The 12,812-nt window shown below is 35.1% G+C and overlaps 1 protein-coding gene across 1 annotated transcript in view; it reads right to left on the reverse strand.

Annotated features, from left to right (window-relative positions):
• Positions 1–3,771: 3,771 nt before the first annotated feature.
• The window catches only part of LOC114361551 (uncharacterized), a 38,077-nt gene continuing 29,036 nt past the window's right edge, over positions 3,772–12,812 (reverse strand). The window contains exons 6-7 of the mRNA XM_028316623.1: positions 4,622–5,442; positions 3,772–4,100 (exon numbers count right to left, since the gene is read on the reverse strand). Of these exons, the coding sequence (XP_028172424.1) occupies positions 4,649–5,442 (794 nt within the window). The 3' untranslated portion in view covers positions 3,772–4,100; positions 4,622–4,648. The remainder of the gene's footprint in view (positions 4,101–4,621; positions 5,443–12,812) is intronic.

Consider the following 12,812-nt stretch of genomic DNA (forward strand, 5'->3'; position numbering starts at 1 on the left):
TTCTTTATATAACCTAACGTAATAGCAATTCCTTATAGGATATCGACTAGTATGTTATCTATTCTATCCAGAATGTCGTTAATAACTATGAATAAATGATTATACACGTCATGATATCCTAGAACCTGGTCAGCCACCTCACTAATTGTAGTTCTATAGGCTTCAATCAGTGGAAAGCGAGTACTAGCCTTCCTGCTCGCTAATGGCACCATAGATTATGCCTTATGTAAAACTATGGTTTTTGTCTATGGTCTGGCTTCCGTTTCCGTAATTACTTGGTTGTATGAAAGAGCAGGCGGATTTTTGTTTAGATGGCGGTTTTGGAAGTGGTGATGAAGTAAGAAAAGAAAACACTTAGGATTTTATTTAATTGAAAAAGATAAGGACGATGTAACTATATCTTTAGTTACCTGTTAACACAACGTTTGCATTTATCTAACTTGCGACTAATTTGTATGAGAGATCCTCAGCTAAAAATATCGGGGTATCTACGTTTTAAAAGTAGTTTTGCAAGGATGCTAATGTGCATAAAACATGGCGAGTGTTTCGTGCAAAATTAATTGAGAGTACAAATAAAGAACTAAAGCGTATCATACCCCCTAGTTTGGTAGGTACGAGTTACGAGTACTTAACAGTTTTCAAAATTACTTAATGCCCTAAAATCTACTTACAAGTGACCTAAATGTTGCAAAGCATCTTCCTACGCAGCTACGGTCTTATATTTTAGTTCTAAAATCACACTAGCCACAACGTATACCTTGATGTCCCATCGTTTGTACTACGAAGAAATACAATTACCCTATATTACGCTTAAGTACACTTAATTGATATCGATAAGCGGTACAATGTTTACTCCGATGCCGCAAATTCCCTTCAATTTGTATCAGAACTTTTTCAAGGAAAGACACTTCTCGTATCCAACATTTTAGATGCCTTACATACACACACGATACAAACGAGAACAGTAAGCTCACAGAAAACTATTTGTTAAGGCAAGTAACAAATAGAAGTGACTTCTACCATACCAAAGAACTTGGCTGGTCCCACCATGGGTGGAAGGTGAAAAACTAGTTCATTACTTTTCTGTTTTAAGTACAATTAATAAATAGTTATTGTAGTAACGAAACGGCCAAGCCACATATTTTGCCTTAAGGTAGAGAGCATGAAGTTAGACCAAGCTTGGTTCTACATGAGATCTAATAACTTTTTTACAATGCCTGGGTGGCGTTTATGGTCTTTTCTTGGCTGCATTATTCTTCTTCTGCCTCAGCTTATTCCGTTTCGTGAATATGTGGTGGCTTCCAGACAGCAGTGGCGGCGGTGGCTGTCGCTCGCTTCTGACACTCTTAGAAATGTGACGGTAGCGCGCGACAGCTACCGGTGCTTTTACAGCTTTTAGTTCTGAGCTAAAAAGTATGTGTATCCCACTAAGCTGGCCCATTTGCGCCGAGCCTTAGTGGGATACATACTTTTTAGCTCTGACTGACTCTACCTAAGTGGTATAGGCTTATCCCACACCACGCAATGCAAACCCACTGTATTCTCCTGTATTACGCTTACTGAGAAATGTACTTCTACTTGGCATCTGTGCTATGAAAACCAGTAAAAGTGCTGTTTTCCGGTGCCAGTGAAAAGGCTTTACTCTATTATTTACATGATTACACAGAGATATGGCTTTGCTTGCTAGTGAGACTTGGTTTACATAAGGTTATAATTCCAAACGGATATTACCTATGTTATAACCAACTAGCAGCTTTATACAGACTGATTTTATCTGAATAATAAAATGTTTATATTATTACTATGACGTAGGGAACGTTGAGGAACGTTATATGTATTTTAGGTCTAAGTACTTATTTTGTGGTCTATTTTAATCTATCTTATTAACTTTAAGTATTATATTATCTGTGCTTTAAAGTTTTGAAAGTTAAATGATAGTTTAGCTATTTTAAAAGGGAGACTTGCTTTACCTACTATCAAGATGTATTTGTAATACATGCTAAAATATGTTATACAAATAATTTTTATTAGTTTTCGCTGCATTAACTAAAGCAATTAGCATTATTCAGTAGAGATTGTGATCAACATAAAAATCATTTAATGTTTTATGCCCGTATTTTTACCATAACGTTTGTCAATAACGCCTTATCCGCTCTTTTAGCAATGTATCACTATTGTGAACTAACTACTACTTGCCTATAATATATCTACTGGGGATAACTTGTATTAGGCGTTGAGTTTCCTTGAAGTGGAATTAATCTGATTATTTCTAGAGAGATTTTAAATTTTGTCTATTGACCAGAAATATTATAGTCGTTGGCTACCATTTCTCTGTTTTTTAATTGTACAAAAGAAAACTCGTTTTACTTACGTCCTTTACCGGGGTACCTATGTAATGTAGGGGCTAACGCCCGATTTTTACAATCAATCTTCGATTTTAATATTGAAGAAATCTTAAGATCGAACTCTACTATAAACTTGACCTGCTCCCCAATACCTATCCCTGCGGCGCCGTATTTTCACGTTTTGCGTCGTGATTTTTCGGGACGCTATGAAGATGAGTCAGTCATCTCCCGCTGCGTTCCACGATCACTTATTTACTTATGTACCAAATACAAATCTGACATTCAGCCAAAGGCTTTTCTCATTTACCACCACGGCATAGTCGATCTACACATGAGTATCTCTTATATACCAGAGACAAATGAACGCTTTGGCCAAAACTCTACACGTTGACCAAACGGGCTGGAGTTGCCTGATGTATCACATATTGGTCCCTTCGTCGCATTATACGATAAATTGTATCCTACGGTAATTTCCACTGCAAATTTTTGCACCAACATTTACGCCGTTTACATTCACTTAGGCGCTTGGCGGCGGCGTAACGGCCTGTCTGTAGAAATACCACCTTTCCCTCTTAACTTGCCTCAGTAAACCGAAAACTTACAAACAACTTTTTTCTGATTCCAGCTTTAAAATATTTTTTTGTTTAATTTCATCATCATCATCAGGTCATTTAGTCTCCACTGCAGGAGCACGACCCCCTCTAATTTACCAGAGGCAAATGGAGGATTTGGTCTACACTCCCCACGCTGGCTGGCTTTGTTTAATTTAATACTTAGTAACTTATTAAATTAACTAGCTGACCCGGCGAACTCTGTTCCGCCTTAAAGGCAATAAATAAGCAAATCTTTCCTTATTTGCTCACCGTTTAGACCTACCCTGGACTACGACAAACATTTTAACACCAAAATCAGCTCAATCGGCCCAGCCGTTCTCGAGTTTTAATCAGACTAACGAACATCAATTCATTTTTATTTATATAGATTAGTAATCTGTGGTACCTACTATAATGTTGAGATGAAACAAATATGAATTAAATAAATTAATATCATTTGGAAAATAAGTTCTCTATGTATACTATCAATCAACAATGGATTGTTAACCAAATCGAAAACAGATTATTTTTAGCTTGCGTTTTTGAATCGTCTTTTTGAAAAAATAAAATGCAAACTCATCCCTTTATCTTTTAATTTCTACATCACATCCCTCATAATTTATGTACAAAGTAAAGAAACAATATTTTACAATTTCAAGGCATAAATAGATTAAGAAATATTTACAACTAGAAGAAGAAAATCTAAATATAATTTACAATTAATTTGTGAAATGAAATGTTGGTTAGACTTAGGTCAATATATTACATAACAGTTTGTTTTAATATTCTATTAATACTACCAACAAATAATGTCGTGGCTTTGTTTAAAAAAAAAACACAAATATAAATATTGAAAATAACAAGAACTTTCATCCACTGGGTAACTTCGAAACACCTATAGTACAATTTAAAAATTACATAAAATTAAATGGTTTTTGGTTCGCACGTATAAAAATAAAAATAATGTACAATGTGCAAATAACATAGTTTAGTTTAAGACGTAGTACTAGTGTTTAGACAGAAGTCACACTACACGGTCTATCTACAATTCTAAATTAAATATCACCGAGTATTATTTGATAAAGAATCTACTGTCTTGATGTCTATCCGTAGTAGTGCTGCAACTCTTCTGCCCCCAACACTGCTCCTTGCAGAGGAATCTCTGTAATAAAAATATTGAATTAGAAATCAATTTCACTGGCAAACATTAAGGCTAATAGAGTTAGACACTACATTTTGTTTTATTGATCTGTCTACTTTCTAAAATCTAGTTTATTTGGATATGGTGTTAGTTAATGAAAGCGATAGAACATCTAAATATTACAGGTTAAGGTGCCTACAAACTTATGAACGTCTTAAAAAAAGTAGAGTTAAAAATATTTGGTTTTACTTTATCTATATCATTTTTTGTGGTATCAGACTGTCTTCATTTCTATGATTTCAACGATTTTTGTAAGCACCTTTTAGCTAAGTCTAATTTTGTTAATTTCAAAGATATTGTCAGTATCTACATTATACATTTCTACATTTAACTACATCTGGAAATAGAAAACAAAATGTACATGCAGATAGGATAGTCTGTTAGTGTCGTGGTAGTCGTTTTGTCAAGTTAAAGGGAAATCCAAGTTAATATTGGTGATTCACCAGAACGAAGGACTCAGTCACCTGGTCATCACCACATACCTCTCAGTCAGTCATAGTCAGTCTTTTTCAAACTTGGACAATCTTGTTCCCTCGGAGTATGTACTTCACGTCTTTTCTTCTGTTCTCGCCTTCGGGCTTTGGCGTAGTGGTTCCTTGTGTGGTTATTGTTGTCTTTGGTTTTTCTGTAGTAGTTGAAGTGGTCGTAGTGCCTTTGGTCGTTACAGTCGAGATGGGATCGGGATCGGGGAGGAATTCGGCGGGAAGGACCCCTATTTCATTGTCACTGACTACGGGAGTAGGGAAAAGTGGAATCTGGCCTTTTTTTAGCATCTCCTGATATTTCCCCAGGCCCACAAAAGTAGGAGGAAAGACCTCTGAAGACCTTTGGTTTTGATTCATGTATGCGGCCAGTTTTTTCAAGTTGTGGTTTATTTTTTGGATCTTATCAGGGGTCAACCCTGTGTGGTGTTTGTGTATATGGGGGACGACAGATTGCTTGGCTGAAGCGTAGTTGAATTGAGGGTGTGGATGGCGGGGGTCGTAGTCTGGATAGGCGTCAGTCATGGCAGGTTCGCCGTAGGAGTTGACGGCGTCCCATGTCATGGGTTTGAAGGGTGGTATTGGTTGTGGTGGGGGTGGAGGCTGGTGGGTGAGGATTGGTTCTTCTGCGTAATCTGGTGCGGCTGATGAGAAGGCATTTTTGATTGCGCTGTAGACTGTGTGGAGGATGGAGGGGGGAGGGTCGAGGGGCGTGTGTGCCGCGGGCTCGCTGGCAGCCTCATGCGCCTCGCTGGGCGCGGCGTCCCCCAGCGGTGTCAGAATGACCACTCCGGCGTGCACCCCGCTCAGTTTATTTCGTCCTGTCTCAAAAAGTGTTCAGTCAGTCAAGTTGCGTCACACCTGCCTATATTTGGAGAGTGCTGAGAAACGAGGAAGCGCATCGATGAGTCATTGACACGCTTCCTCCTTTCGAATAATTGGTGCTCTTCGGTCTACCACAATATGAACGACATAAATTACATAATTAACTACAGCTTACTTACTCTTACCTACTTGTTTTGGTGTTGGCAATACCTGATTACCTACTGTCTAACAACCAAATACTAAAACGAATTTTATAATTAAGGCTATGTTATTCACCGATTTGACCATATTAAGGGCAATCGATCAATGGGTAATATATTATTACAGCACAGTACCTATTGTGTTGTTAGGTGTACTTACTTAATAAACTGTAGTGTATTGTTATATTTGTTGATGAAATGTCGCAATCCCTGGTTAAATAATATAGCGTTAATTATAACCGTTATTTCACTAGTCAGGTCTGATTAACTATCTCTCAATTAACAAGAGGTAACTCTACAATAAGTACACTCTACCATTAGATAACTACTTTTTGTTGGTCTACAAGTTTTACCTAAAGGAATACCTATTCTGCGAAAGTAAACAGGGATTTCTTCGTACATCTGCTCCCCTAGAAAAAGAGTAATTGCAACTATATAATATAAATAATAATTAAAGAAAGAAAAGAAAGAAATAAAATAACTTTATTTAAAGAAGTTGTAAATCTGAAACTGGAAAACATGTAGAAAACTAGGTAACTATTTAGCTACCTAAAATATAATGTTTTATTCGAGTATTTATTGGTATGTATCTATTCCGGTGCTCATATACCTTCACATATAATTTTGTACTAAAAACTCATTTATTTCTGTAAATAGGCTTAAAAAAAGCACTTTTACACGTCCCAGTATTAACCCTACCACTGCTTCAGGACAAAAACTTAACTTAACAGGACAAATACTTTTTAAGCTATTGGCATGGATCTTAATTAATCTCCGTTTGCCCACAAACTTTTATGCGGGCAGCGCAGAACCGTTCATTGTGGAAATCCTTGAGGAGGCCTTTGTCCAATAGTGGACGTCATTTGGCTGAAACGAACGAACGAATGTTAAGGATGATCACTAAAATTACGTTTAAAGTTTATTAACATTTACGAATGTAGGTTAAACACTGACCTCACAGTCATAGCCTACTTCTACCGGTAATAGATGTAGGTGTTATGTAAAGTTAAAGTCGAGACAGTAACATAGGTTCTTCAAAACAAATCACGTAACTGGTCACTGGATTATTAGGGCTGTCGACGTTTTTTATTTATTGCATTTACTTCTTAGGAACGCATGCTTTTAAGAAAAATGCAGCGTCTTGAAGTTTGAAAAAATTTTTTACTACGATACGAGTTAGATTTTTTTATTGTTGCATTAACAAACTGTCAAATACCGTAAATTCAATATATTTATTTTATCATATTTGCTAATAATAGAATAATTCGATTTCCCTTCACCTAAAGTACCTAAATGTAGAGTCTAGTCAAGTGTTTCGGAATTAGGTATAGGTACCCGATATTGATTATTACTCTTATAAGGTGCGGCATGTTTAATTTTAATTTCAAAATACATATTATTATTACCTGTTTAATTGTTCAGTTTTATTTTAAAGTTAACTAACTCTATCTTTTGTTACCCCAAAAAATGTGCCAGCCCTATAACTGAAATGATAGTATCATCAGTGCCCAATTGGTGTGGTTGCACTCCTTTCACAGGTTTGCTATACTCGACACTGCAGACGGCATTATGCAACCACTTCCTAAATAACTATCAAAATTGCATTCGTGAGAATCTTTGTAAAAGTTAAATCAACCGCGGTTAGGTTTCAGCATTTGTTGGATAACGCGCTCAATTTGTATTCTTGTACTTTTTACCCAAAAATTATGTCTTTATTCAGTTTTGATCAGGATTTAGCACAAAAAAAGGAAGTTTTAGAGGCATTTTAACATCATTCCTTATCTTTTGAGTTCTAGCAGCGCTTCAGGTAAACATTATGGCAATTGGTGAGAAGAAACGCCAGGATAAACAAATAATTATTTGGATCTGTTCTTACGTTTCATCAACCTAAAGAACACTTCTGAATAAGAGTTTCCCTGACGAATTTCCTTAATTGAGACAAATAATCTATTCTATTCTAATGTCCGGTCCGGATCTTCACCAGATCGTCGGTCTAGCACAGTGGTTCTTAACCGGTGGTCCGCGGCCACTGGTGGTCCCTGGATGCATTCCAAGTGGTCCACGAAGACATCGTAATAAACAAGTGAAGTGACGTGATGAGTCGAGTCAACATAACGCAAACGGCGCACAGTGGACGAGAAATCGACCTCCCCTTTCATAGGATTTAAAAAAATATATAAGTGGTCCCTAACAAGACAGAAATTCGGTAAAATGGTCCCTCGTGTTTTGAAGGTTGAGAACCACTGATCTAGCATTTGCAGTGTCCTATTTTACGCATAGTCTGAAGTATTGTCGACTTTAAAAGCTCCGATTTGGATTAGGTAATTACATATCACAAAATATAATTATGTAGTTACGAGTAGGTACGGTACACAAGTACATATCATAACATACATACTCGTAGGTACTTCAACAAAAACCATAATTGTACGGTAGGCACATAACATTTGTTCATGCGTCATAGATATTACCGTATGTAATGACGTAGGTATATACTTATATAGCTTTAAAATTACATAAAGCGACGATAGGCATTAGCTAATTGACATAACTCATTCCTTTCAATGGAAATTGATGCAAAAGTGTTGCTGATGAAATTCCATTTTCACTGTGCAATTATTCAAATCGTTACTATGTGCATACAGATTATGTTTATTTGAATATTCATTGGAAAAGCGGGAATCCTATACACCCCAGTGACCAGTATATGCATTATTTTTATCAACATCTTGAATCTAGATTTTTTCATTAATACTACGTGTACTAGTTATTTTCAACCGACTTCAAAAAAGGAGGAGGTTCTCAATTCGACCCGTATGTTTTTTTTTTTTTTTTTCTATGTTTGTTACGCGATAACTCCGTCAATTATGAACCGATTTGAACAAATCTTTTTTCGGCGTATAGGTAATACCTCAAGGGTGGTCCCATTTAAATTTAATAATAAAAAAAACAACCCCCAAGGGTGGAAAATTGGGGATGAACTTTTTTATACGCAATATCTCCGCCGATTATAAACCAATTTGAACGATTATTTTTTTGTTGAATAGGTATTATCAAAAGGGTGGTTTCATGCGAATTTGAAGAAAATATTTCACACCCAAGGGTGGAAAATTGGGGTTGAACTTTTTTATACACAATATCTCCGCCGATTATGAACCAATTTTTTTTGGTCTCAGTGTACTGCCTACCTTCAGTGGTAACATCAAGGTAATAATTGGTTAACTAAAAAGCAAGAAATAAGTAAAATTTTATAAAAAAATAAAACCGACTCCAAAAAACCTACACTAAAACGTAGAAAAATAATTACTAATTACTTACTTATTTATTAGGACGAATTATTAATATTTATGTAGGTATACCATGATTGATACTTTTGGAGTCGGTGCAGGCAAACTTTACATGTTTCATAATCTTGGCACCGACTCCAGAAGTATCAATCATGGTATACCTACATAAATATTAATAATTCGTCCTAATAAATAAGTAGGTAATTAGTAATTATTTTTCTACGTTTTAGTGTAGGTTTTTTGGAGTCGGTTTTATTTTTTTATAAAATTTTATTAAGTAAAGTTTAAATAGGTTTACATTTTCCGATTGCACTATCTCTAAACTAAGATACAACGATCTTTAAAAAAATATCTCACAAACAAGATTCAAATTCCAAGTTTATTATTACGAGTTTGTTCTTGTGCCGTCTTCACAGTTCTTGGCATAAGTTTGTAATCTTCAAAGACTTTAGACTTTAGGATTTAAAAGTGTTCATTTTAAAAATGAAAGTAATCCTTCATTTGTATCTGCCAAATCCCTTATTTTTGTCTAAACTCATTCATATCTGCATTTTAATCTCACATAATAATGACGTGAAGTGCTACAGGCGTTACATTTTCTTAAGCCAGTCCTACGAGTAGATTACGATCAAAGTATGAAATGTCACCTCCATTAATGATGCACTCGATGTAGGATTATGAACTCATAGTGAAGTAACAAGTCCCAGTTAAGTAACAGCCATAATGGGGAATCAGATTCCATACAGGTACCGTTATTACCAATAACTAACTTCAATTGTGACGCAATGTGCTATGTCTGAAAGCTTAGCTCTAGGCTATAAGATCAGCCAAATAACTTAGTTCATAATAATGACTTTACCAAGTACAAGAAACACTAGAATGTTCTTCCAAACTTTTAGCCGAATATTTGAAAATTTCAGTCACGTCACTTACGTAATCTAATCCTGACTGTTGAAAAATACATTACAGAAGGATTCCGAATTCCGATTGATCCAAAAGGGGTTAGTGATGCTTGAACTTTTCTGGTTCAAATTCAGTTATTGACATTAAACGTGGAATTTTCGTTAGAATTCAAATTAACATCTTGATAGTCATATGAAGATTTCTAAAACTAATAACTACTATAATATGTTTATGTTAAATATTGAAATGAAAAATGATATTTGATTTCCTCATTTCATCGTCTTCTATCAAAAACATCGATTTACGTTTAAATAGTGATGTGTGCACACCAGTTAGCGCGCTTTATCTTAAGGCGCGCTCAGACCAGTCTGACGGGTTCTGATATAATGCACTTTCACTCAGACCTTCGCTGCGAAGGGTGAGATATATTGTGGTCTTAAGATCACGGAAGATCTTGAGATCTTCCGCGAAATGGCTATGACACAATATCTGCTACTGTTGTTGCTGGAAACTTCCTTATGTTAAAGTGGTATAGTTCAAATTATATTTGACCTTTTTAATAATCGAACAAATATCGTTATTTTAATCAATGAAATTACCTACTTCTTGCTCGTAATTTACCTCAATGTTCAGGCAAATTAACGGATATTTGGTAACGCATTCCTTCCCTAGAAAATATAAGTAAATGGCCACTACACAAAATGGTTTCATTCTAAGCACCACAATAAATTTGGCATAATTAAATCACATTAATTGTAATTTTAATTAACGACTGACAAGGTACATTTTTATGTAGTTAACTTGTTCATCAATAATTTATAATTATTAGGTATGTTTAGTTACTTACAAAGGATAATGGGCACTTTTCTATGGAATCTGGGCGTAAAACCAACAGAAATGTAACTATTATTATTTGTTAGGACTTAATATCAGAAATATATTTTCATATAAATAACTACCTAAAACTCCCGGGTTTGCTTGGAAATTGACATAATGTGTAATAGTAATAGGTGCTTTATTGCGCAAACAAAAAATATTATTAATTAATATACTTATCTACTTACATTTTAAATACATTAAGTTATTTATCCATTATCATGTCCAACAGTTCAGGAGTGGAGCCAACAAATGGTATATTTAAACCATGTTCTACATTATAAGCGTAGGACCATACCTAGGTACCATTTAGAGAAAGGACATGAACACAGTCATGTTTCAAGAGGATTTCTACCAGTTAAGTTGTAGTGTTGTCGCATAATCGATCACGGATCGATTTTATTAATCGATATTGCCAAATATCGATGTATCGATTAACAATTCGATTAATCGATTTTACTGATTACCATCATTACTATCATTTGATTGATAATTCAATTCCTTATTTTCAGCAATATAATCGATTATTGCAATCGAATAATCGATTATGATTTATTCGGTATACATACTTACTAAATCGATAGAATCGATAGTAAGATATGATACAATACTCTCAATATGATCGATAAAAGCAATCTATTTGACCTAATACTATTTTTATTACCCTAATGTGATGTGAAATACTATGGAAACTTTGCATATTCAACGACCTCTATCTCCGTATCCCCGCGTATTTCAGGATTGTTGTCATACTATGAAATGAAGTACTAGTATTAAGCTTTAATTTAGTATACTTTTTGTTTCTGTTGGTTTAACGCCCAAAATGCCCATCATCCTTTGACGCACAATAATTATATCAATGAATGATTATTCTTATAAACCTGAACGTACCTTTACGAAACTATCTACACGAATTTACGCGAATTTAAAAAATATTGTAACAGAATTTTCATGTTTTATGAAGCAAGGAATCATGCAATGATACATCTTTTTCGTAACTGTATCTATTGCCCAAATAAATTATTGGTTTCACAAATTATACGCCAACATGGCGCTTAGGTTTCGCCACGACAAAAACATCCATTTCCGTTTAAGGGAAAGTGAACGAGTATGCAAATATGTTTTTGGTCATGCTTTGAAGGCCAGCGTTGAATCTAGGACATGCCTTTAGGTGAAATCAAATAAAAAAGATTAGACAGATGCGTTCGTTAGAGCATCGATAAACAAGATGTTAAGTGACAAGTCAAATCAAGAATATACACAACATAACTATTTACTAAGAGGAGATAGTAGGCAACACTGCAGTTAATACAGTAAACATGGAAATCGAAAATACTGTAGCTGAACAAGAGAAATCTCATAAATAACAAAGCTGAGACAAAGTAATATAAGACACATTGAAAAACACATTGAAGCGTCAAGAAGAGATAGGTCCACAGAATTTCGACTAACTAAATAAAATAGCAAATGCTATAATGAAGACGCATTAGTGGTAGCAGAACGAGTAAAGAAAGACTAAATACAAGTATAGGTACTTGTAGAGGTAAACTGCGGGAGAAATATTTTTAAGACTGAACTATACAGTATACAAATAGTAGAGGCTACAAATTCATGCATAGAAAAGTTTGAAAAGGAATGTCTTCAAATGAAATACAACAATCAGATTCTTCTAAAGATGGATTGAAAGAGATTGATATTGAAATCAAGAGAGAAGACGTTTTGGGCTATCAATCCCTCTTACCAGAGCGCATTCACTAAATCATAATATCGTTCCAATAGTTCGCTTGATGGAAACGGAGGATCCGGGTCTGGGTAGACCCCCTTGACTATTGCCGACATCACTATAGCTTCTGGAAAATAAAACATTAATATATATGAATAAGCATTTGGAAAAAATACAACAACTCTCTCAATTTCTAGAATTTCTAAATTTTAAATAACTTGAAAAATCGAATTGCCATAGGAATCGAAACCATGACCTTTCGCTTGCTGGCTACTGCTCTCACCTTCTGAGCTACTTAGAAATTGTAGAATTTATTTTCCCATCAGGGTGTCAGAAGGCCGTTTTGTCGATTTATTGGAATACCATATTATTTGGCT

This window comes from Ostrinia furnacalis, unplaced genomic scaffold (genome assembly GCF_004193835.3).
Source record: "Ostrinia furnacalis isolate ACB-3 unplaced genomic scaffold, ASM419383v2 OfSCF5816, whole genome shotgun sequence".
In the NCBI taxonomy this organism is placed as follows: domain Eukaryota; kingdom Metazoa; phylum Arthropoda; class Insecta; order Lepidoptera; family Crambidae; genus Ostrinia; species Ostrinia furnacalis.